At 50.7% G+C, this 26304-nt stretch overlaps 1 protein-coding gene across 1 annotated transcript; it reads left to right on the plus strand.

Annotated features, from left to right (window-relative positions):
* On the plus strand, positions 1-25767 carry kics2 (KICSTOR subunit 2). Its single transcript, XM_072551896.1, has 3 exons — positions 1-370; positions 20484-20772; positions 24632-25767. The coding sequence occupies exons 1-3, from the start codon at positions 136-138 to the stop codon at positions 25446-25448; spliced, it is 1341 nt and encodes a 446-aa protein (XP_072407997.1). The 5' UTR covers positions 1-135; the 3' UTR covers positions 25449-25767.
* Positions 25768-26304: the final 537 nt, after the last annotated feature.

Raw genomic sequence — 26304 nt, forward strand, 5'->3', positions numbered from 1 at the left:
TCCCGGCGCCCGGCTGCAGCTGGAGACCGAGACCGCGGCCTGTCCCTCGCTCCCCGCCCTCCCTCCCTCTCCTCTGGCCGGGCCCCCGCTCTCCTCCCGAGGCCTCTCCCTCCATCTCTCACCCCCGGGCTGGCGATGAGCGATCCCCCGGCGGGCCTGGGCCCGGTGCCGGTGGAGCAGGCGGTCTTGGAGACCTTCTTCTCTCAGCTGGGGGTGTGCTCCCATGACCGCGCCAAGGACTATGTGGAGCGGGAGAAGGAGAGCAGCCGCAGCGCCGGCCCCTCCTGGAGCGGAATCCTCGCCGCACTCGCTCACCTGGCGGCCGCAGAGAAGGCCTACCACAGCATGGGCTTCCTGGGGCAGAAACTGGGTAAGGGGGCAAAACCCGGGGGTAAACACTGGGTAAGGGGGTAAAACCCGGGGGTAAACACTGGGTAAGGGGGTAAAACCCGGGGGTAAACACTGGGTAAGGGGGCAAAACCCGGGGGTAAACACTGGGTAAGGGGGTAAAACCCGGGGGTAAACACTGGGTAAGGGGGTAAAACCCGGGGTTAAACACTGGGTAAGGGGGCAAAACCCGGGGTTAAACACTGGGTAAGGGGGCAAAACCCGGGGGTAAACACTGGGTAAGGGGGCAAAACCCGGGGGGTAAACACTGGGTAAGGGGGCAAAACCCGGGGTTAAACACTGGGTAAGGGGGCAAAACCCGGGGGTAAACACTGGGTAAGGGGGCAAAACCCGGGGGTAAACACTGGGTAAGGGGGTAAAAACCCAGGGGGTAAACACTGGGTAAGGGGGTAAAACCCGGGGGTAAACACTGGGTAAGGGGGTAAAACCCGGGGGTAAACACTGGGTAAGGGGGCAAAACCCGGGGGTAAACACTGGGTAAGGGGGTAAAACCCGGGGGTAAACACTGGGTAAGGGGTAAAACCCGGGGGTAAACACTGGGTAAGGGGGCAAAAACCCAGGGGGTAAACACTGGGTAAGGGGGTAAAACCCGGGGGTAAACACTGGGTAAGGGGGCAAAACCCGGGGGTAAACACTGGGTAAGGGGGTAAAACCCGGGGGTAAACACTGGGTAAGGGGGCAAAACCCGGGGGTAAACACTGGGTAAGGGGGTAAAAACCCGGGGGGTAAACACTGGGTAAGGGGGTAAAACCCGGGGGTAAACACTGGGTAAGGGGGTAAAACCCGGGGGTAAACACTGGGTAAGGGGGCAAAACCCGGGGGTAAACACTGGGTAAGGGGGTAAAACCCGGGGGGTAAACACTGGGTAAGGGGGCAAAACCCGGGGGTAAACACTGGGTAAGGGGGTAAAACCCGGGGGTAAACACTGGGTAAGGGGGTAAAACCCGGGGGTAAACACTGGGTAAGGGGGCAAAACCCGGGGGTAAACACTGGGTAAGGGGGTAAAACCCGGGGGGGTAAACACTGGGTAAGGGGGTAAAAACCCGGGGGGTAAACACTGGGTAAGGGGGTAAAACCCGGGGGTAAACACTGGGTAAGGGGGTAAAACCCGGGGGTAAACACTGGGTAAGGGGGCAAAACCCGGGGGTAAACACTGGGTAAGGGGGTAAAACCCGGGGAAAACACTGGGTAAGGGGGTAAAACCCAGGAGTAAACACTGGGTAAGGGGGTAAAACCCGGGGGTAAACACTGGGTAAGGGGGCAAAACCCGGGGGTAAACACTGGGTAAGGGGGCAAAACCCGGGGGTAAACACTGGGTAAGGGGGCAAAACCCGGAGGGAAACACTGGGTAAGGGGGCAAAACCCGGGGGTAAACACTGGGTAAGGGGGCAAAACCCGGGAGTAAACACTGGGTAAGGGGGCAAAACCCGGGGGTAAACACTGGGTAAGGGGGCAAAACCCGGGGGTAAACACTGGGTAAGGGGGCAAAACCCGGGGGGTAAACACTGGGTAAGGGGGCAAAACCCGGGGGGTAAACACTGGGTAAGGGGGCAAAACCCGGGGGTAAACACTGGGTAAGGGGGCAAAACCCGGGGGGTAAACACTGGGTAAGGGGGCAAAACCCGGGGGGTAAACACTGGGTAAGGGGGTAAAAACCCGGGGGGTAAACACTGGGTAAGGGGGCAAAACCCGGGGGGTAAACACTGGGTAAGGGGGCAAAACCCGGGGGTAAACACTGGGTAAGGGGGTAAAAACCCGGGGGTAAACACTGGGTAAGGGGGCAAAACCCGGGGGGTAAACACTAGGTAAGGGGGTAAAAACCCGGGGGGTAAACACTGGGTAAGGGGGTAAAACCCGGGGGTAAACACTGGGTAAGGGGGCAAAACCCGGGGATAAACACTGGGTAAGGGGGTAAAAACCCGGGGGTAAACACTGGGTAAGGGGGCAAAACCCGGGGGGTAAACACTGGGTAAGGGGGTAAAAACCCGGGGGGTAAACACTGGGTAAGGGGTTAAAACCCGGGGGTAAACACTGGGTAAGGGGGCAAAACCCGGGGGTAAACACTGGGTAAGGGGGTAAAAACCCGGGGGTAAACACTGGGTAAGGGGGCAAAACCCGGGGGTAAACACTGGGTAAGGGGGCAAAACCCGGGGGTAAACACTGGGTAAGGGGGTAAAAACCCGGGGGTAAACACTGGGTAAGGGGGTAAAACCCGGGGGTAAACACTGGGTAAGGGGGCAAAACCCGGGAGTAAACACTGGGTAAGGGGGTAAAAACCCGGGGGGTAAACACTGGGTAAGGGGGTAAAACCCGGGGGTAAACACTGGGTAAGGGGGTAAAAACCCGGGGGTAAACACTGGGTAAGGGGGCAAAACCCGGGGGTAAACACTGGGTAAGGGGGTAAAACCCGGGGAAAACACTGGGTAAGGGGGTAAAACCCAGGAGTAAACACTGGGTAAGGGGGTAAAACCCGGGGGTAAACACTGGGTAAGGGGGCAAAACCCGGGGGTAAACACTGGGTAAGGGGGCAAAACCCGGGGGTAAACACTGGGTAAGGGGGCAAAACCCGGAGGGAAACACTGGGTAAGGGGGCAAAACCCGGGGGTAAACACTGGGTAAGGGGGCAAAACCCGGGAGTAAACACTGGGTAAGGGGGCAAAACCCGGGGGTAAACACTGGGTAAGGGGGCAAAACCCGGGGGTAAACACTGGGTAAGGGGGCAAAACCCGGGGGGTAAACACTGGGTAAGGGGGCAAAACCCGGGGGGTAAACACTGGGTAAGGGGGCAAAACCCGGGGGTAAACACTGGGTAAGGGGGCAAAACCCGGGGGGTAAACACTGGGTAAGGGGGCAAAACCCGGGGGGTAAACACTGGGTAAGGGGGTAAAAACCCGGGGGGTAAACACTGGGTAAGGGGGCAAAACCCGGGGGGTAAACACTGGGTAAGGGGGCAAAACCCGGGGGTAAACACTGGGTAAGGGGGTAAAAACCCGGGGGTAAACACTGGGTAAGGGGGCAAAACCCGGGGGGTAAACACTAGGTAAGGGGGTAAAAACCCGGGGGGTAAACACTGGGTAAGGGGGTAAAACCCGGGGGTAAACACTGGGTAAGGGGGCAAAACCCGGGGATAAACACTGGGTAAGGGGGTAAAAACCCGGGGGTAAACACTGGGTAAGGGGGCAAAACCCGGGGGGTAAACACTGGGTAAGGGGGTAAAAACCCGGGGGGTAAACACTGGGTAAGGGGTTAAAACCCGGGGGTAAACACTGGGTAAGGGGGCAAAACCCGGGGGTAAACACTGGGTAAGGGGGTAAAAACCCGGGGGTAAACACTGGGTAAGGGGGCAAAACCCGGGGGTAAACACTGGGTAAGGGGGCAAAACCCGGGGGTAAACACTGGGTAAGGGGGTAAAAACCCGGGGGTAAACACTGGGTAAGGGGGTAAAACCCGGGGGTAAACACTGGGTAAGGGGGCAAAACCCGGGAGTAAACACTGGGTAAGGGGGTAAAAACCCGGGGGGTAAACACTGGGTAAGGGGGTAAAACCCGGGGGTAAACACTGGGTAAGGGGGTAAAAACCCGGGGGTAAACACTGGGTAAGGGGGCAAAACCCGGGGGTAAACACTGGGTAAGGGGGCAAAACCCGGGGGTAAACACTGGGTAAGGGGGTAAAAACCGGGGGTAAACTCTGGGTAAGGGGGCAAAACCCGGGGGTAAACACTGGGTAAGGGGGTAAAAACCCGGGGGTAAACACTGGGTAAGGGGGCAAAACCCGGGGGTAAACACTGGGTAAGGGGGTAAAACCCGGGGGTAAACACTGGGTAAGGGGGCAAAACCCGGGGGTAAACACTGGGTAAGGGGGCAAAACCCGGGGGTAAACACTGGGTAAGGGGATAAAACCCGGGGGTAAACACTGGGTAAGGGGGCAAAACCCGGGGGGTAAACACTGGGTAAGGGGGCAAAACCCGGGGGTAAACACTGGGTAAGGGGATAAAACCCGGGGGTAAACACTGGGTAAGGGGGCAAAACCCGGGGGGTAAACACTGGGTAAGGGGGCAAAACCCGGGGGGTAAACACTGGGTAAGGGGGTAAAAACCCGGGGGGGTAAACACTGGGTAAGGGGGTAAAAACCCGGGGGTAAACACTGGGTAAGGGGGCAAAACCCGGGGGTAAACACTGGGTAAGGGGGTAAAAACCCGGGGGGTAAACACCGGGTAAGGGGGTAAAACCCGGGGGTAAACACTGGGTAAGGGGGCAAAACCCGGGGGTAAACACTGGGTAAGGGGGTAAAAACCCGGGGGGTAAACACTGGGTAAGGGGGCAAAACCCGGGGGTAAACACTGGGTAAGGGGGCAAAACCCGGGGGTAAACACTGGGTAAGGGGGTAAAACCCGGGGGTAAACACTGGGTAAGGGGGTAAAACCCGGGGGTAAACACTGGGTAAGGGGGTAAAACCCGGGGGAAAACACTGGGTAAGGGGGTGAAACCTGGGGGAAAACACTGGGTAAGGGGGTAACTGGGGTAAACACTGGGTAAGGGGGTAAAACCCGGGGGTAAACACTGGGTAAGGGGGTAAAACCCGGGGGGTAAACACTGGGTAAGGGGGTAAAACCCGGGGAAAACACTGGGTAAGGGGGTAAAAACCCGGGGGTAAACACTGGGTAAGGGGGCAAAACCCGGGGAAAACACTGGGTAAGGGGGTAAAAACCCGGGGGTAAACACTGGGTAAGGGGGCAAAACCCGGGGGTAAACACTGGGTAAGGGGGTAAAACCCGGGGGTAAACACTGGGTAAGGGGGTAAAACCCGGGGGAAAACACTGGGTAAGGGGGTAAAACCCGTGGAAAACACTGGGTAAGGGGGTAAAACCCGGGGGTAAACACTGGGTAAGGGGGTAAAACCCGGGGGTAAACACTGGGTAAGGGGGCAAAATCGGGGGTAAACACTGGGTAAGGGGGTAAAACCCGGGGGTAAACACTGGGTAAGGGGGTAAAACCCGGGGGAAAACACTGGGTAAGGGGGTAAAACCCGGGGGTAAACACTGGGTATGGGGGTAAAAACCCGGGGGTAAACACTGGGTAAGGGGGCAAAACCCGGGGAAAACATTGGGTAAGGGGGTAAAAACCCGGGGGTAAACACTGGGTAAGGGGGTAAAACCCGGGGGTAAACACTGGGTAAGGGGGTAAAACCCGGGGGTAAACACTGGGTAAGGGGGCAAAACCCGGGGAAAACATTGGGTAAGGGGGTAAAAACCCGGGGCTAAACACTGGGTAAGGGGGCAAAACCCGGGGAAAACATTGGGTAAGGGGGTAAAAACCCGGGGGTAAACACTGGGTAAGGGGGTAAAAACCGGGGGTAAACACTGGGTAAGGGGGTAAAACCCGGGGGTAAACACTGGGTAAGGGGGTAACTGGGGTAAACACTGGGTAAGGGGGTAAAACCCAGGGGTAAACACTGGGTGAGGGGGTAAAACCCGGGGTAAACACTGGGTAAGGGGGTAACTGGGGTAAACACTGGGTAAGGGGGTAAAACCCGGGGAAAACACTGGGTAAGGGGGTAAAAACCGGGGTAAACACTGGGTAAGGGGGTAACTGGGGTAAACACTGGGTAAGGGGGTAAAACCCGGGGGGTAAACACTGGGTAAGGGGGTAAAACACGGGGGTAAACACTGGGTAAGGGGGTAAAAACCGGGGAAAACACTGGGTAAGGGGGTAAAAACCCGGGGGTAAACACTGGGTAAGGGGGTAAAAACCTGGGGGTAAACACTGGGTAAGGGTGTAAAACCCGGGGGTAAACACTGGGAAAGGGGGTAAAACCCGGGGAAAACACTGGGTAAGGGGGCAAAACCCGGGGGTAAACACTGGGTAAGGGGGTAAAACCCAGGGGTAAACACTGGGTAAGGGGGTAAAACCCGGGGGTAAACACTGGGTAAGGGGGTAAAAACCTGGGGAAAACACTGGGTAAGGGGGCAAAACCAGGGGGTAAACACTGGGTAAGGGGGTAAAAACCCGGGGAAAACACTGGGTAAGGGGGTAAAAACCCGGGGGTAAACACTGGGTAAGGGGGTAACTGGGGTAAACACTGGGTAAGGGGGTAAAACCCGGGGGTAAACACTGGGTAAGGGGGTAAAACCCGGGGGAAAACACTGGGTAAGGGGGTAAAACCCGGGGAAAACACTGGGTAAGGGGGTAAAACCCGGGGGTAAACACTGGGTAAGGGGGTAAAACCCGGGGGTAAACACTGGGTAAGGGGGCAAAACCCGGGGGAAAACACTGGGTAAGGGGGTAAAACCCAGGGGTAAACACTGGGTATGGGGGTAAAAACCCGGGGGTAAACACTGGGTAAGGGGGCAAAACCCGGGGAAAACATTGGGTAAGGGGGTAAAAACCCGGGGGTAAACACTGGGTAAGGGGGCAAAACCCGGGGAAAACATTGGGTAAGGGGGTAAAAACCCGGGGGTAAACACTGGGTAAGGGGGCAAAACCCGGGGAAAACATTGGGTAAGGGGGTAAAAACCCGGGGGTAAACACTGGGTAAGGGGGTAAAACCCGGGGGTAAACACTGGGTAAGGGGGTAAAAACCGGGGGGTAAACACTGGGTAAGGGGGTAAAACCCGGGGTAAACACTGGGTAAGGGGGCAAAACCCGGGGGTAAACACTGGGTTAGGGGGTAAAAACCGGGGGGTAAACACTGGGTAAGGGGGTAAAACCCAGGGGTAAACACTGGGTAAGGGGGTAACTGGGGTAAACACTGGGTAAGGGGGTAACTGGGGTAAACACTGGGTAAGGGGGTAAAACCCAGGGGTAAACACTGGATAAGGGGGTAAAACCCGGGGTAAACACTGGGTAAGGGGGTAACTGGGGTAAACACTGGGTAAGGGGGTAAAACCCGGGGAAAACACTGGGTAAGGGGGTAAAAACCGGGGTAAACACTGGGTAAGGGGGTAACTGGGGTAAACACTGGGTAAGGGGGTAAAACCCGGGGGGTAAACACTGGGTAAGGGGGTAAAACCCGGGGGTAAACACTGGGTAAGGGGGTAAAAACCCGGGGGTAAACACTGGGTAAGGGTGTAAAACCCGGGGGTAAACACTGGGAAAGGGGTAAAACCCGGGGGTAAACACTGGGTAAGGGGGTAACTGGGGTAAACACTGGGTAAGGGGGTAAAACCCAGGGGTAAACACTGGGTAAGGGGGTAAAACCCGGGGGTAAACACTGGGTAAGGGGGTAACTGGGGTAAACACTGGGTAAGGGGGCAAAACCCGGGGGTAAACACTGGGTAAGGGGGTAAAAACCAGGGGGTAAACACTGGGTAAGGGGGTAAAACCCGGGGGGTAAACACTGGGTAAGGGGGAAACTGGGGTAAACACTGGGTAAGGGGGTAAAACCCGGGGGTAAACACTGGGTAAGGGGGTAAAAACCAGGGGGTAAACACTGGGTAAGGGGGTAAAAACCCGGGGGTAAACACTGGGTAAGGGGGTAAAACCCGGGGGTAAACACTGGGTAAGGGGGTAACTGGTGTAAACACTGGGTAAGCGGGTAAAAACCATGGGGTAAACACTGGGTAAGGGGGCAAAACCCGGGGGTAAACACTGGGTAAGGGGGTAAAACGCGGGGGTAAACACTGGGTAAGGGGGTAAAAACCGGGGGTAAACACTGGGTAAGGGGGTAACTGGGGTAAACACTGGGTAAGGGGGTAAAAACCTGGGGGTAAACACTGGGTAAGGGGGTAAAACCCAGGGGTAAACACTGGGTAAGGGGGTAAAACCCGGGGGTAAACACTGGGTAAGGGGGTAACTGGGGTAAACACTGGGTAAGGGGGCAAAACCCGGGAGTAAACACTGGGTAAGGGGGCAAAACCCAGGGGGGTAAGCACTGCATAAGGGTGTAAAACCCGGGGGTAAACACTGGGAAAGGGGTAAAACCCGGGGGTAAACACTGGGTAAGTGGGTAACTGGGGTAAACACTGGGTAAGGGGGTAAAACCCAGGGGTAAACACTGGGTAAGGGGGTAAAACCCGGGGGTAAACACTGGGTAAGGGGGTAACTGGGGTAAACACTGGGTAAGGGGGCAAAACCCGGGGGTAAACACTGGGTAAGGGGGTAAAAACCAGGGGGTAAACACTGGGTAAGGGGGTAAAACCCGGGGGGTAAACACTGGGTAAGGGGGAAACTGGGGTAAACACTGGGTAAGGGGGTAAAACCCGGGGGTAAACACTGGGTAAGGGGGTAAAAACCAGGGGGTAAACACTGGGTAAGGGGGTAAAAACCCGGGGGTAAACACTGGGTAAGGGGGTAAAACCCGGGGGTAAACACTGGGTAAGGGGGTAACTGGTGTAAACACTGGGTAAGCGGGTAAAAACCATGGGGTAAACACTGGGTAAGGGGGCAAAACCCGGGGGTAAACACTGGGTAAGGGGGTAAAACGCGGGGGTAAACACTGGGTAAGGGGGTAAAAACCGGGGGTAAACACTGGGTAAGGGGGTAACTGGGGTAAACACTGGGTAAGGGGGTAAAAACCTGGGGGTAAACACTGGGTAAGGGGGTAAAACCCAGGGGTAAACACTGGGTAAGGGGGTAAAACCCGGGGGTAAACACTGGGTAAGGGGGTAACTGGGGTAAACACTGGGTAAGGGGGCAAAACCCGGGAGTAAACACTGGGTAAGGGGGCAAAACCCAGGGGGGTAAGCACTGCATAAGGGGGTAAAACCTGGGGGGTAAACACTGGGTAAGGGGGTAAAACCCGGGGGGGGTAAACACTGGGTAAGGGGGTAACTGGGGTAAACACTGGGTAAGGGGGCAAAACCCGGGTGTAAACACTGGGTAAGGGGGCAAAACCCGGGGGTAAACACTGGGTAAGGGGGTAACTGGGGTAAACACTGGGTAAGGGGGTAAAACCCGGGGGTAAACACTGGGTAAGGGGGTAAAACCCGGGGTAAACACTGGGTAAGGGGGTAAAACCCGGAGGGAAACACTGGGTAAGGGGGTAAAACCCGGAGGGAAACACTGGGTAAGGGGGCAAAACCCGGGGTAAACACTGGGTAAGGGGGTAAAACCCGGGGTAAACACTGGGTAAGTGGGCAAAACCCAGGGGTAAACACTGGGTAAGGGGTAAAACCCCGGGGTAAACACTGGGTAAGGGGGCAAAACCCGGGGTAAACACTGGGTAAGGGGGTAAAAACCGGGGGCAAACACTGGGTAAGGGGGTAACTGGGGTAAACACTGGGTAAGGGGGTAAAAACCCGGGGTAACACTGGGTAAGGGGGTAAGACCCGGGGGTAAACACTGGGGAAGGGGGTAAAACCCGGGGTAAACACTGGGTAAGGGGGTAAAAACCGGGGGTAAACACTGGGGAAGGGGGTAAAACCCAGGGGTAAACACTGGGTAAGGGGGTAACTGGGGTAAACACTGGGTAAGGGGGTAAAACCCGGGGGTAAACACTGGGTAAGGGGGCAAAACCCGGGGGTAAACACTGGGGAAGGGGGTAAAACCCGGGGGTAAACACTGGGTAAGGGGGCAAACCCCGGGGTTAACACTGGGTAAGGGGGTAAAACCCCGGGGTAAACACTGGGTAAAGGGGTAAATCCGGGGGGTAAACACTGGGTAAGGGGGTAAAACCCGGGGTAAACACTGGGTAAGGGGGTAAAACCCAGGGGTAAACACTGGGTAAGGGTGCAAACCCCGGGGGTAAACACTGGGTAAGGGGGTAAAACCCCGGGGTAAACACTGGGTAAGGGTGTAAAACCCGGGGGTAAACACTGGGAAAGGGGTAAAACCCGGGGGTAAACACTGGGTAAGGGGGTAACTGGGGTAAACACTGGGTAAGGGGGTAAAACCCAGGGGTAAACACTGGGTAAGGGGGTAAAACCCGGGGGTAAACACTGGGTAAGGGGGTAACTGGGGTAAATACTGGGTAAGGGGGCAAAACCCGGGGGTAAACACTGGGTAAGGGGGTAAAAACCAGGGGGTAAACACTGGGTAAGGGGGTAAAACCCGGGGGGTAAACACTGGGTAAGGGGGTAACTGGGGTAAACACTGGGTAAGGGGGTAAAACCCGGGGGTAAACACTGGGTAAGGGGGTAAAAACCAGGGGGTAAACACTGGGTAAGCGGGTAAAAACCAGGGGGTAAACACTGGGTAAGGGGGCAAAACCCGGGGGTAAACACTGGGTAAGGGGGTAAAACGCGGGGGTAAACACTGGGTAAGGGGGTAAAAACCGGGGGTAAACACTGGGTAAGGGGGTAACTGGGGTAAACACTGGGTAAGGGGGTAAAAACCCGGGGGTAAACACTGGGTAAGGGGGTAAAACCCAGGGGTAAACACTGGGTAAGGGGGTAAAACCCGGGGGTAAACACTGGGTAAGGGGGTAACTGGGGTAAACACTGGGTAAGGGGGCAAAACCCGGGAGTAAACACTGGGTAAGGGGGCAAAACCCAGGGGGGTAAGCACTGCATAAGGGGGTAAAACCTGGGGGGTAAACACTGGGTAAGGGGGTAAAACCCGGGGGGGGGGTAAACACTGGGTAAGGGGGTAACTGGGGTAAACACTGGGTAAGGGGGCAAAACCCGGGTGTAAACACTGGGTAAGGGGGCAAAACCCGGGGGTAAACACTGGGTAAGGGGGTAACTGGGGTAAACACTGGGTAAGGGGGTAAAACCCGGGGGTAAACACTGGGTAAGGGGGTAAAACCCGGGGTAAACACTGGGTAAGGGGGTAAAACCCGGAGGGAAACACTGGGTAAGGGGGTAAAACCCGGAGGGAAACACTGGGTAAGGGGGCAAAACCCGGGGTAAACACTGGGTAAGGGGTAAAACCCCGGGGTAAACACTGGGTAAGGGGGCAAAACCCGGGGTAAACACTGGGTAAGGGGGTAAAAACCGGGGGCAAACACTGGGTAAGGGGGTAACTGGGGTAAACACTGGGTAAGGGGGTAAAAACCCGGGGTAACACTGGGTAAGGGGGTAAGACCCGGGGGTAAACACTGGGGAAGGGGGTAAAACCCGGGGTAAACACTAGGTAAGGGGGTAAAAACCGGGGGTAAACACTGGGGAAGGGGGTAAAACCCAGGGGTAAACACTGGGTAAGGGGGTAACTGGGGTAAACACTGGGTAAGGGGGTAAAACCCGGGGGTAAACACTGGGTAAGGGGGCAAAACCCGGGGGTAAACACTGGGGAAGGGGGTAAAACCCGGGGGTAAACACTGGGTAAGGGGGCAAACCCCGGGGGTAAACACTGGGTAAGGGGGTAAAACCCCGGGGTAAACACTGGGTAAGGGGGTAACTGGGGTAAACACTGGGTAAGGGGGTAAAACCCGGGGGTAAACACTGGGTAAGGGTGCAAACCCCGGGGGTAAACACTGGGTAAGGGGGTAAAACCCCGGGGTAAACACTGGGTAAGGGGGTAAAACCCGGGGAAAACACTGGGTAAGGGGGTAAAAACCCAGGGGTAAACACTGGGGAAGGGGGTAAAACCCGGGGGTAAACACTGGGTAAGGGGGTAAAACCCGGGGGTAAACACTGGGTAAAGGGGCATAACCCGGGGGTAAACACAGGGTAAGGGGATAAAACCCGGGGGTAAACACTGGGTAAGGGGTTAAAACCTGGGTAAACACTGGATAAGGGGGTAACTGGGGTAAACAATGGGTAAGGGGGCAAAACCCATGGTAAACACTGGGTATGGGGGTAAAAACCCGGGGGTAAACACTGGGTAAGGGGGCAAAACCCGGGGAAAACATTGGGTAAGGGGGTAAAAACCCGGGGGTAAACACTGGGTAAGGGGGTAAAACCCGGGGGTAAACACTGGGTAAGGGGGTAAAACCCAGGGGTAAACACTGGGTAAGGGGATAACTGGGGTAAACACTGGGTAAGGGGGTAAAACCCGGGCGGGTAAACACTGGGTAAGGGGGTAAAACCCGGGGGTAAACACTGGGTAACGGGTAACTGGGGTAAACACTGGGTAAGGGGGTAAAACCCAGGGGTAAACACTGGGTAAGAGGGTAAAACCCGGGGTAAACACTGGGTAAGGGGGTAAAAACCGGGGAAAACACTGGGTAAGGGGGTAAAACCCGGGGTAAACACTGGGTAAGGGGGTAAAAACCGGGGAAAACACTGGGTAAGGGGGTAAAACCCGGGGTAAACACTGGGTAAGGGGGCAAAACCCGGGGTAAACACTGGGCAAGGGGGTAACAGGGGTAAACACTGGGTAAGGGGGTAAAAACCCGGGGGTAAACACTGGGTAAGGGGGTAACTGGGGTAAACACTGGGTAAGGGGGTAACAGGGGTAAACAATGGGTAAGGGGGTAAAACCGGGGTAAACACTGGGTAAGGGGTAACTGGGGTAAACACTGGGTAAGGGGGTAACAAGGGTAAACACTGAGTAAGGGGGCAAAACCCAGGGGTAAACACTGGGTAAGGGGTAACTGGGGTAAACAATGGGTAAGGGGGTAAAACCCAGGGGGTAGCCACTGGGTAAGGGGGTAAAAACCCAGGGGTAAACACTGGGTAAGGGGGTAAAAACCGGGGGTAAACACTGGTAAGGGGGTAACTGGGGTAAACACTGGGTAAGGGGGTAAAACCCGGGGGTAAACACTGGGTAAGGGGGCAAAACCCCGGGGTAAACACTGGGTAAGGGGGTAAAACCCGGGGGTAAACACTTGGTAAGGGGGCAAAAACCCGGGGTAAACACTGGGTAAGGTGGTAACTGGGGTAAACACTGGGTAAGGGGGCAAAACCCGGGGGTAAACTGGGTAAGGGGGTAAAAACCGGGGGTAAACACTGGGTAAGGGGGTAACTGGGGTAAACACTGGGTAAGGGGGTAAAACCCGGGGTAAACACTGGGTAAGGGGGCAAAACCCGGGGATAAACACTGGGTAAGGGGGTAACTGGGGTAAACACTGGGTAAGGGGCTAACAAGGGTAAACACTGAGTAAGGGGGCAAAACCCGGGGTCAACACTGGGTAAGGGGGCAAAACCCGGGGGTAAACACTGGGTAAGGGGGTAACTGGGGCAGAAACTGGGTAAGGGGGTAAAGACTGGATAAGGAGGTAACTGGGGCAGACACTGGGTAAGGGGGTAAAGACTGGATAAGGAGGTAACTGGGGCAGACACTGGGTAAGGGGGTAACAGAGTGAGTGAGGGATATTTCTTGGTAAGAGTGTAACTGGCAGCACTGGTGAAGACTAACTGGGGCAGGGATTGAGGGACAGCTGGAAGGTGTATTTGGTAGCATGGGTATAACTGGCAGCAAGGGTAAGGGGTGTCTGCTAGTGAGGGTACTGGGGGAAGGGGATGAGGCGTGACTGGGAAAAGCGTAAGCTGAATGTAAGTGTGCTCAGGGTAATTGGGGGAATGTTAGCGTAACTGGCAGCAGAGGTGAGTGGGTAATTGGGCAAGTTGTAATGAGCAGGGGGTAATTGAGATAAGGGGCTATCTTAGGGGAAGTGGAAATGGGGAGGAGAGGGTCAGGATGGTGGGTTAACAAGAACTGAGAGGGTGCATAAAGACATTTGGGATCATGTGGTGGGAGGGAGATGTGGAGGGGCTGGGGAATCAATGGAGAGAGTGGGGATATGTAGGAAGAATGTTTTCCTTGTTTTCGATGTCTAGGACCTGGCACACAGTCTCGGTACAGGATAGGATTGCAAAAGGTTAGTATGTGGGTGCAGCAAGTAATCAGGAAAGCTAATAGAATAATGTCTTATTGCGAGGGGAATTGAATGCATTATGTTTCATTTATACTGAGACTACATCTGGAGTACAGTGTACAGTACTGGCCACCATACTTACAGAAGGATGTTAATGCATTGGAATCAGATCATAGGTTTGCTAGGCTATTGGAATGAGCAGATTACCTTATGAGGAAAGGTGAGACAGGTCAGGCCTGTGATCTCTAGAGTTTAGAAGAGTCAGAGATTACTTATTTGAAACGATAAGCCTGTGAGGGGACTTCACCGTGTGGATGTTGAAAGGATGATTCCTCTTTTGGGAGAAACTAGGACGAGGGGGTCAGAGTTTAAAATTGAGGGGTTGCCTGTTTTAAAACAGATGAGGGAGCAATTCCTTTTCTTTCTGAGAGGAGTTGTCTTTGGAATTCCCTTCCTCAAAAGGCAGTGGATGCAGAACCTTCAAATATATTTAAGGCAGAAGCAGATAGATTCTTGATTACTATGGGCACGGAAGATTTTTGGGGATATGCAGGAATGTAGAGTTGAGGTTAAAATCAGATCAGCTATGATTTTATTGAATAGCAGTGCATTCGCTCTCTCTGTCCATGCTATCCTCACCACCCTGACCCTCCCTTCTCCCTATTCCCCTTCTCTCCCAATAAATCACCTTACCTCAATTACCCCCACTCATTACACCCTGCCCAATTACCCATTCATCCCTGCCCCCAGTTACCCTAAAACTCCCTTGGATTACCCCTAACCCACTTATTCCCACTTTTCCTCCTTCCCCAGTTACATCTCACCCCCCTGCCCCTAGTTACACCTGCTTTGTTCATACGATAGACCTTTTAGGACTGAAATGAGGAAAAGTCCCTTCAAAGGATAGTGAACCTCTACCAAATAATGCATTCAAATGGTGGAGAATCAAGATGAGGGTGAAGAGGCAAGATAGGAGAGGGAAATGGTGGAACATATTGAAACATACACATTTTGAGGGGGCTAGACAGGGCATAGATAGAGATGTTTCTGCTTGTGGGGAGTCAAGGACCAGAGGACATCATCTCAGAGTGAAGGGTCACCTATTTAAGATAGAGATGAGGAGGAAACAAAAATGCTAAGAACTGCAGCTGCTGGAAATGAGAAACAAAATCAGAAATTCCAGCAGGTCTGGGAGAGAAAGGGTCGATAAAATGTGGCGCTGGAAAAAGCACAGCAGGTCATGCAGCATCCGAGGAGCAGGAGAGTCGACATTTCATGCATAAGGACTGGGGAGGGGGGGAAGGAAGCTGAGAAATAAATGGGGTGGGGCCGGGGCTGAGGGAAAGATAGGTGAGGTGGCAATAGAGCTGAAGAAAGGTCACGTGACCTGAAATGTTAACTATGCTTTCTCTGCACGGCGATGAGGAGGAGCTTCTCTCAGAGGACAGTGATTCTCAGGAATACCCGCAGAGAGCTGTCAAGGCTGCATCATTAGTATATTCAAGGCTAGGATAGACAGATTTTTCGGCCGTACGGGAATCTAGGGGGAGCAAGTAAGAATCAGTGTTGAGGATTATCAGAGCTTCCAAGATCTTACTGAATGATGGGGTCAGGGCTCAATGAACCAAGTGGCTACTTCTGCTCCTTGTCTTAAGAGGAAGTGAAAAGCTGTGAAGGGAATGGGACAGTGGATGGAGGAGGGAGGTGGGGGTAAATAAGTGGAGAGTTTGGGGGGGGAACAAAGAGAAAGTATCTTTCTGGGCGTGTGTTTGAGCTAAGGTTTCTGTGTCACGTGTACACTTGTGAGCTTAGCTAGGTGATACAGTGTTTGCACATGTTTATAACTACATGAACCTGTTATGTATACATAAACTGAAGTGGGGTGGGGTATTTGATTTTGCGTTTGTGTCTTGAAGTTAATACACTAGAATGCTGACCTTTATTTTATTCTCCAGTTTCTGGAATAGGCAAGTATTCTACAGCTTTCCGACTCGATTGTGTGTGCTACCCACTGAGCCATGATAGTTACAACTCTGGAGATGTCATTCGCCTGAAAGTTAACTCTGTTTCTCTCCACAGATTCTGTCTGACCTGTTGAGCTTTTCCAGCTTTTCCTTTGTTCTCGTTTCTGCCGTATTTCTGCATTTCAGAATCTGCAATATTTTCTGCAGCTCAGGAAATGTGTATCAGACCGAATTGTTTGAGGACAGTATGTAAAAAGATGTTCAGTTCAGTGCTGAAAATGGGACGGTGTCCTGTAGTCCCCAGTCTTTGTGACTTGTTTTTCTTTTCAAAGAAAATGGCCTTGACTTTTCCTTTGATTTTGTTATTTTGGTGAAATTTACCTGGAATTAATTAAAATAGTGGAAAAGTTGGTGGAATTTTAAGCTGTTTTGCATTAGTTAGAAAAAAATGCTCATATTGGAAGATAGAAATGGCCCCAGATTGAATGATCACCAAACCAATACAGTTTGTAACTGGATTAAGAGTTTTGTCCAAAGTGAAAGCGATGTTTCGGTGTCTTTTAAGAAAGTGTCAGTGGGCAGATCAAGGCAGTGCTGTGCTTATTCCTTCTGTTCCAATTGCTGACACAACCGCACATCCATCCTCTACACACTGACTCTCAATCGTTGGCTCACAGCCATGCTGATCCACTTATGTCCAGAAAAACTAAAACTGGAAGGGATTTTTAATCTATATTTATTTTAATAACAATTTGCGATACTATAGGTAGGTAATTTGAGAAGTAACATGTGGCAAGCGTTACAGGCTTCTGGGAGCTTGCTACCTGTAGTTTCCAGAGCAACTGGGGGCTTCCTGATGTCTCAGTTTGTTGTAAGCTAATCAATAAAAATTGATTATTCTGATTAATCAAAAAGCTATTTCTTGTTGTGTCATAGGATTAAAAGGCTAGTTCTGTCTTGGTCTTATTTGGTCGAGCTACTTATTAACCAACTCACTGGTGTTTTGTCTGAAGTACCAGATGGTGATTATTGAATATCATTAGTATATTTTTAGGGGAAGGGATTCAAAAAATGATCATGCTCAGTAGAAAGGCTGCAATCAATCCCATCTAAATGGCTCCCGTAATGTGGGGGATGGCAAAGGCAGCCTATATCAGTTTGACTGTAACTCATTTTATCGTTGATATATTCCCTTTGGAAAGCTAGCCAGTGCTTTCCATTAGAGAAGGAACTGTAAGTAGTCAGTATTTTAAATGGCAACAATGCCTAGTGATTTTGTAATAAAAAGAAATTTAGATGGAGAGTTTTTGCTGCTTTGAGTACTAAAAGGGAAAGACTTGCAAGGCTGATGTGTTCAGTGTTATATGAAAACAAGGAATGTGTTCATATAATGCTTTATCATGTCTCACGTGTTATAATTATCACTTACTCCTGATGTGCAACCACTTTTGTTATATAGGAAAATGTGGCAACTGTGGGGCGGCACGGCGGTGCAATGGTTAGCACTGTTGCCTCACAGTGCCAGGGACTCTGGTTCGATTCCAGCCTCGGGCGACTGTCTGTGTGGAGTTTGCATGTTCTCCCTGTGTCTGTGTGGGTTTCCTCTGGGTGCTCTGGTTTCCTCCCACAGTCCAAAAGATGTGCAGGTTAGGTGAATTGACCATGCTAAGTTGCCCATAGAGTTAGGTGCATTAGTTAGGGGGAATGGGTCTGGGTGGTTACTCTTCGGAGGGTCGGTGTGGACTATTGGGCTGAAGGGCCTGGTTCCACACCGTAGGGAATCTAAGCTAATGTTTGCACAGCAGCAAATGAGGCCAGTGACTTTAAAGCAAAACTCACATTTATACGGCTTTTGCCCGAAACGTCGATTTCGAAGCTCCTTGGATGCTGCCTGAACTGCTGTGCTCTTCCAGCACCACTAATCCAGAATTACATTTATATCAAGCTTCTCTTAATCACTAAGCAGCTTTTGAAGTGTTGTCCCTGTTGGCACGTATAAAGTGCTGCAGCCAGTTTGTGTACAGCAAGCTCCCACAAATCACAAGGTGGTAATAACCAGGTAATTTGTCATGGTAATGTCCTGCTCTCTTTCGGAATAGCCATGGGATGTTTTTCATCCACCAGTGAAGATAGGCAGAGCCCCAGTTAAAACTGAGACCTTGTGATTCAGAGGTGAGACCAGCAGAGCACCAGGTAATTTGACGATCTTAATGCCTTTATGATATTAGCAGGTGCAGGATTTTTACTCTGGATGGTGGGGGAGGTCTCTGATTTTTAAATTGGAGGAAAAGTTACGAGAAGACAAATCTTCTCTGGTTGGAGAATTAGGGACTAGAATGAACTAGGTTTAAAGTTCTCAACAAAATATTGAGAGCGTCTGAGAGGCAGTTCTTATGTAGAATTGTTGAAGCACAGGATGCTTTGTCCCAGGAAGTATTCAAGGCAGAAACCATGAAGGATGCAGTTTTAAGAGAACACAGTATTGGGATTTTAAAAATTCTTTTATGGAATGTGGGCGACAGTGGTGTTTATTGCCTATTCCTAATTGCCCTTGAACTGAATGACTTGCTGGGCCATTTCAGAAGGCACTTCTGATTCAGCCATATTGATTTGGGTCTGGAGTCACATGTAGGCCACAGCTAGATTTTGTATTGGAGGTGGTCAGAGGATGATGTTGAAAGACTCACATTATAGATAAACATATGTATGCTATTCCACATTGCCGTACCTGTGCAAAATTGTTTAAATGTACATGTGTGTGCATTTGTATGTTATGCACACAGTCTTGCATTTGCTTGGGGACACGTGCTTTTCTATATAGAGTATTACAGCACGGAAACAGACCCTTTGGTCCAACTAGTCCACGCCGCACATTCCCAAACTGAACTAGTCCCACCTGCCTGTGTTTAGCCTATATCTTTCCAAACCTTTCCTATTTATGAACTTATCCAAATATCTTTTAAACGTTGTGACTGTACCTGTATCCACCATTTTATCTGGCAGTTCGTTCCACACACGAATGCTCTCTGTGTAAAAAAAAAAGTTGCTCACCTTACAAATATGCCCCCTAGTTTTGAGCTCACCCACCATAGGGAAAAGACCCTTGTCATTCATTTTATCTATGCTCCTCATGATTTTATAAACCTCAGTAAGGTCACACCTCAACCTCCTATACTGCAGTGAAAAAGTCGCAGTCTTTCCAGTCTATTTTTAAATCTCAAAGCCCCCATTTCTGACAACATCCGGGTAAATCTTTTCTGAACCCTCTCCAGTTTAATATTAGCTTTGCTGCAGCAGGGTGACCAGAACTGGACACACTTGTCCTGAAGACCTGCATTGTTTTTGGCGGGAGTTTAATACAGCGCAGTGGTGGAGGGTGAAACATGAGTGCTCTTAGTCACTAAGAGTCTGTATCTAGAGTTAGTGTTGTGAGTGAGCAGGCTCTGAATTTAAAGCATCTGCTAAAGCATTCAAAGGCTTAAATGTGACATTTTTGCTTTGTTGTGTAGGTACCAATCTGCTGAGTGACAACACCTTTAAACGCTAAAGCACTTACCTTTCGGTCACATTTATTGGATTTCACCATCAAGTTGTTTTTGTTTATCTCATTCCATAGAGCAGAACCAGGCCTAGGCCTGTGCTTCCTCAAACCACTTCCCACTGTGACTCCTTTATGAGGCATGAAAGTTATCATAACCCCTGAGTGAATACTGTGAGGGGGGGGTGGGGAGAGACCTGTGAGAACAAGGAGGTAGGTGATGTCGGGTGGAATCCTGTCTGCATGAGGGTCTGCCTTTTATTGTGGGTCGCATTTATTATAACCTGGTCAGAACCGCACAGCAGCCATTACTGCCTCACAGCTCTCAGCCCCACTTTGGGATCTGACCCCCACTTTGTGGATCCAATGGATTCAAACAAAGGGTAGTTGTGTAAAATCATTGTCTCAAGCAGATCCACTTTATCACAGCTGATATATTTTAAGAATGGTTTTCAGTGCTAATATGACTGGGAGCTCTCAGGTTTAGCTGCTACTTTGATACCAGAGCTGAATCATCAGAGACTGAACAGGCTGGGGCTCATTCCTCCCAGAAAGGGCAGAGATGTCATCGTAGATGTTTATAAAATTATGAAGAGGCTACTTAGGGTGGGCATGAAGAAGATGTTCTACTTGTGTGTGGGAGCGCACATGAAGAAGTTATAAAACATCATCTAGTCACAAATTAATCCAGCTGGGAATTTGGGTAACTAAGTTCTTTTTTTGAAGAGTGTTTAGAAGGAAGAACTCAATACTAGGAGGAGTAGTTATGATGAACAGCACAGATGCATGAAAAGGGACAGATAAACATATGAGGGTGAAAAGGATTGGTTCTTAAAGTGAGATGAAGTAAAGCGGGAGAAGACTCATGTGGAGAATGGGCCTGTTTCATTTGTGTAAAAGTCTATATAACTCTTTCTTCTATCTGGTCGGACATGCAGGTGGGCAGTCATTCTTCAGTCGGAAGGATTCCATTCGATCTATCTACACGTCCCTCCACAGTGAGCTGCGCAAGTTGGCCACCACTGCACAGAACTCAGCGACAGGGAACCCCCCGTATCTAGAAGAGCTCCTCTCCCACCTTTCCGAGCAGCTTTGCTTTTTCATTCAGGCTCGAATGGAAATCGCTGACTTCTATGAGAAGATGTATTCCCTCAGCACACAGAAGTCCATCCATTCGACAGAGGTGGTGCACGCGCTGGAGGCTATTCTGCAGAAATACAGTTCCAGGTGAGTACGAGACCCGGTGATCTAAGCAGGCATGAGCTGGACTGTTGAACAAAGCAGAACCATAAGTGATGGGCAGTTTAAGGTGAGGAGTCTGACAAACAGTAAGTAAGGGAAAACAGTTGTCATTGGCTGAAGAATCAGTAACCAGAGGACACAGAATTAAGGTGATTGGAAGAAGAACAAGAGACGTGTTGAGGATAATCTTCTTTGACACAATGCCGTAGTAGACTTTGGCGGCATGGTGGCTCAGTGGTTAGCACTGCTGCTGTGGCGCCAGGGACCCAGGTTCAATTCCAGCTTTGGGCAACTGTGTGGGTTTCCTCCAGGTTCTCTGGTTTCCCCCGGTAGTCCAAAGATGTGACAGTCAGATGGATTGCCCATGCTAAATCATCCAGAGTGTCATGTGATGTGTAGGTTAGGTGGATTAGCCATGGGAAATTGCAGGGTTACATGGATTGGGTGGTAGGATGGGTCTGGGTGGGATGTTCTTCAGAGGAGTGGCATGGACTCGATGGGCTGAATGGCTTGCTTCCACACTGTAGGGATGCTATGATTAATAGTTCTGGAGAAGGGTCAGTGGACCTGAACTGTTAACTCTGTTTACTCTCTGCAGATAAAGCCACAACTGCTGAGATTTTCCAGTAATTTCTGTTTTGTTTCTGATTTCCAGCATCTGCAATTCTTTGTCCTTTTTTTATCAACTTAATAGTGGCCAGCAAAAGAAAAAATTGGGATAAATATTTGGAGAAATGATTGCTGGGGATCTGGGAAAGAGTCAGGGCATGGAATTGACAGTGTTGTTCTTCACAAGAGTTGGTACAGATTCCATAAGACCATAGGATGTATGAGCAGATGTAGGCCATTCAACCCATCAGGTCGGCACTGTTATTCAGTGAGATCACAGCTGATCTGATAATGCTTATCTCCATTTTCTTGGTATCCCATAATCCTTGATCCCTTTACTGATTGAAAATGTTTCTATCCTCAGCCTTGAATATACTTAGTGACCCAGCCTCAATAGCCCTCTGTGGTAAACAATTCCACAGATTTACTACTCTCTGAGAGAAAAAAAACTCATCATATCTGTCTTAGGTGGGCAAGCCCTTATACTGAGATTATGCCCTCTGGTCCTAGACTCTTCCACAAGACAAACAACCTCTCCACATCTACTCTGTCAAGATCTCCAAGAGTCTTTTATGTTTCAATAAGGTCACTCCTCATTCTTCTGCACGTTAATGAGTGCAGGAGCAACCAACTCAACCTCTCCTCACAACATACTGTCTCCATATCCAGGATAACCTAGTGAATTTTCTCTTGCCAACCTCCAATACCAGTACAGCTCCCCTTAGATAAAGAGTCCAAAACTGTTCACAGTATTCCAACTGCGATTTCTCCTGTAGTGAATGATTCTGCTGACAAAATGACAGCAGAAGCTGGTGTGGTTTATAGGTGATTTGTCAGAAGGATTATCCATTTTTCCAATGCTTTTTTTTGTATCTCTGACAGCGTGGAGTTTATCATCCATGAGCTCATTAACTGGGAAGATTTCATCCAATTAAAAAGGTCACGTTGTCATTCTCAAAATTTAATCTTCAGAATGTCATTGCTAATCATTTGCCCTTCCCTAATTGCTCTGGAGGAGTTGGTGGTGAGCTGTCTTCTCGGACTCCTGTGGTTAGGCAGAGAGATCTAAGACTCTGAAGCCGTGCCAATGTAGGATTGATCACTCTGTCCCCAAGTCAGATGGCCGTGAGACTTGGAAAAGGGGCAACTTGGAGTTGGTAGTGATCCCATGATCAGTTGTTGCCCTGTCCCTCAGAGGTGGCCGAGGTCACAGTCTTGGGAGCTGCTCCTGAAGGAGCCTTGGTGAGTTGTTGAAGTGCATTACGTTGAAGGTTGGTGCACACTACAGCTACAGTGCATCGGGTGGTGGAGGGAATGGATGATTAAACTACACCACCCACTCTACCCTCAAGCCATCCAGAGCGTCTTCTGGGAACATCACATGACCACTCACGCCATGTGATCTGTTGCACATTACAGAAATTGCTGGAGAAATACAGCATGTCTGGCAGCATCTGTGGAGAGAGAAACTTGAGATATCATTTTGAGTCCAGTTCTAAAGCAGAGTACTCTGTATTTGTTTCAGATTTCCAGCATCTTCAGGAGCTTTCCTTAATTCGATGTGTTCCACGTCCCTGACCTACTGGCCACCTTCATTGCACATTATAACGAACTGATCAACTTTTCTAAATCACCTGCACCAACTCCCTTGGAGTGCTCATGGTTATTCATGCATTATCTATCAGTGAAGGGCTGTCTGTAATTTGATACATTGTCCTGGCCTTCTTCCTGTTTCCCCTATGAATGAAGAATTCAGTAGTAGTTTATTTACCAAGTGCTGCCACATGGCTGCATTTTTATTGTTCTTACTGGACCTTTTTTTGCATTTCTCCTTCAGTTGTAGCTCAGTGGTAGCACTTAGCACCGAGTCAGCAGTTTATGAGTTTGTATCTCACTTGAGGGATGTGAGCACAGAATATATGCACCAAATGGCACTGCAGAATTGTCAGGGAACCTAGTTCACTCCTAGCTGAGACAGAGAGCTGTGGAAGGAGGGAAAAGGCAGAATTTGATTAATGCAGCATCTGTATTTGAGGATCCCCACCCTTCCATACTCCCTGTCACCAACCGGACTCCTTCCTCCCATTGACCAACCAGGTTGTACCCTCTACCTGTCTTCACCTATCCCCACCTCACCACCCCGCCCCTGCCTCCCCCTTTGTCTGCAGCTCCCCCACACACCCAACCCCAGTCCTGAAGAAGAGTTACACCCGAAATGTCGACTTCTCTACCTCCTGATGCTGCCTGGCTTGTCGTGTTCTTCCAGCCTCCTGCCTGTCTATTTCGGATTCCAGCATCTGAGTTTTTTTGTCTCCAATCCACTTAGCCATGGCTAACTTTTAAAGGAACATTGAAAAACAAGGAGCAGTATCAGCCCTTTGAGCCTGCTCCACCATTCAATATGATCATGGCTGATTATCCAACTCAGTCCCCTGTGCCCACTTTCACCTCAAAACCTTTGAGTCCCTTTATTCTTAATAACGATATCTCCTTCTTGACTACACTCAATGTTTTGACCTTAATGGACTTTCTGTGACAGAGAATTCCACAGGCTCACCACTGTCTGCCTAAAGACAATACTCCACATCTCAGTCCTAAATGACCTACCCCATATCCTTTCATTGTGACCCCTGATTCTGCATTCCCTATTCATTGAGAATGTCTTTTCTGCATCTGTCCTGTCTAGTCCATTTAGGACCTTAGAGGTTTCCATGCCATCCCTTCACTCTTTCTAAACTCCAGTGAATATAGTCTTAACTAATCCGGTCTCTCTTCATATGTTAATCTTGCCATCCCTGGAATCAGTCTGGTAAACCTTTGTTGCCCTTGCTTCATAGCCAGAATGTCCCTCCTCAGATACGGAGACCAAAACTGAACATAAATACTCCCAAGGATGGTCTCAGCAAGGCCCTTGTGAATTGCAGCAAGACATCCCTGCTCCTGTACTGGAATTCTCTCACTGTAAAGGGCAACATACCATTTGCTGCCTTCACTGCCTGCTCACTTGCAATGCTTACTTTCCAGGACTGTTATATGAGGACCTCTGGGTCTCGTTGCACCTCCCCATCACCATTCAGATAGTGGCTGCTCTGATGCTTAGTTATTAGTGTTTTATGGGTCAGGCTGCCTGGTGGGAATTGAAAATCTGATAGTTCGGGAGGTTAAGCCAACCTCCAAGGTTCATGTGGCTAATTCCCAAGGTATGTTTCAGAGTGTTCGCTTTTTATTTCCTTAGGTTCCATCACCCCATCTTGAGCCCATTGGAGAGTAGCTTCCAGCTGGAGGTGGACGTGCTGGCTCAGCTGCTGAAGGCGCAAAATGAGATCAGTGAGTGGAAGTTCCTCCCATCGCTGCTGAACCTGCACAGCGCCCACTCCAAGCTGCAGAGCTGGGGGCAGACTTTTGAGAAGCAGCGGGAGACCAGGAAGCACCTATTCGGGGGCCAGACCCAGAAGGCCCTTCAGCCACCGCACCTCTTCCTGTGGCTGGCCAAGCTGAAGACCGCCCTGTTGGCCAAGTTCACCTTCTACTTCCACGAGGCGCTGGGCCGCCAGACCACCCCATCAGAAATGAAGGCCTTGACCGCAAAGACCAACCCGGATTACTGCGGCAAGATCTCAAGCTTCATTCGCAAGTACGATGCTGAGAATGTCTCGCTGATATTTGACAACAGGGGCTCCGAGACTTTCCAAGGCCACGGATACCACCACCCGCACTCATACAGGGAAGCACCCAAGGGGGTTGATCAATACCCAGCAGTTGTTTCCTTGCCCACTGACCGGCCCCTAATACACTGGCCCAACGTGATCATGATCATGACGGACCGAGCAGCAGAACTGAATACTTTGGACAAAATCGTCTACTTTTATGATGACAAGGTACAGAGCACCTACTTCCTGACCCGCCCCGAGCCCCAGTTCACCATTGTGGTCATCTTCGTCTCCAGGAAGTCGGAGAAAGACTCTCACTTTCTTTCCTTCCTCAACGAGCTCTCAAGCTCCCTGAAGAACTCCAAGCCCTTTGCCAGTCTGAAGCCAGGATCAAAAGGCTGAAGCCAGCTGCTCTGATCCCAGTAAAGGTATAGGTGCATCACGAGTGATGAGAAAAGGATGATTAGAGGTGGATTCTACTGGCAGTGGATTCCAGAGTCATTCGCCAGACTTGAGTCAAGTCTTTATCTGATACTGTCAGGGGAACTGGGACTCCAGTAATTGTTTGCAACTTTGGGATATTTAAGTCCTGTAACTTGCACCCAGCTAAGAATTGCGCAAACTATTTACCACAAATGTTTTCAGCAATGACCATGCTAATGCTAATTGATGTGAGGATACAACTTACAATTATGAAATAAACACTTGAATTCAGTGCAAAGGTTGAGCTTTAATCCTATTTGTTGTTGGAAACGTGTTTGAACTCAGACTCAGGTGACTAACTATGTGGAGTTTGCACATTCTCCCCGTGTCTGCGTGGGTTTCCTCCCACAGTCTAAAGATGTGCACTTAGGTGAATTGGCCATGCTAAATTGCCCATAGTGTTAGGTAAGGGGTAAATGTAGGGGCATGGGTGGGTTGCGCGTCAGCGGGTCGGTGTGGACTTGTTGGGCCGAAGGGCCCGTTTCCACACTGTAAGTAATCTAAAAAAAACATATTGAGGGCAAGAAACTCTGTCCTGGCATTTTATGAAGTCTTGGACTTGATCTCAAGCGAGTAGGGGAGGGTGTCTCTCAATCTCTTATTGCTTCTGAAGCACCCACTCCAATTTAAAAAAACATCATGGGATGTGGGTATCACTGGCTGGGCCAGTGTTTATTTTGAATCACTAATTGCCCTTGAGAAGGTGGCAGTAACCGGTCTTGTATCGCTGCAGTCCATAAAGTGAATGTTCACCCGTTAACGCTGTTAGGGAGGG

The sequence above is a fragment of the Chiloscyllium punctatum genome, chromosome 32 (assembly GCF_047496795.1).
Source record: "Chiloscyllium punctatum isolate Juve2018m chromosome 32, sChiPun1.3, whole genome shotgun sequence".
Classification (NCBI taxonomy): domain Eukaryota; kingdom Metazoa; phylum Chordata; class Chondrichthyes; order Orectolobiformes; family Hemiscylliidae; genus Chiloscyllium; species Chiloscyllium punctatum.

What these genes read in the sequence shown, in the direction of transcription:
- kics2 (XM_072551896.1), top strand. Translation starts at nt 136, where the DNA reads ATGAGCGATCCCCCGGCGGGCCTGGGCCCGGTGCCGGTGGAGCAGGCG. An exon ending in CTTCCTGGGGCAGAAACTGG is followed by an intron (nt 371 to 20,483) that starts GTAAGGGGGCAA and finishes TCGGACATGCAG; the next exon opens with GTGGGCAGTCATTCTTCAGT. An exon ending in CTGCAGAAATACAGTTCCAG is followed by an intron (nt 20,773 to 24,631) that starts GTGAGTACGAGA and finishes TTATTTCCTTAG; the next exon opens with GTTCCATCACCCCATCTTGA.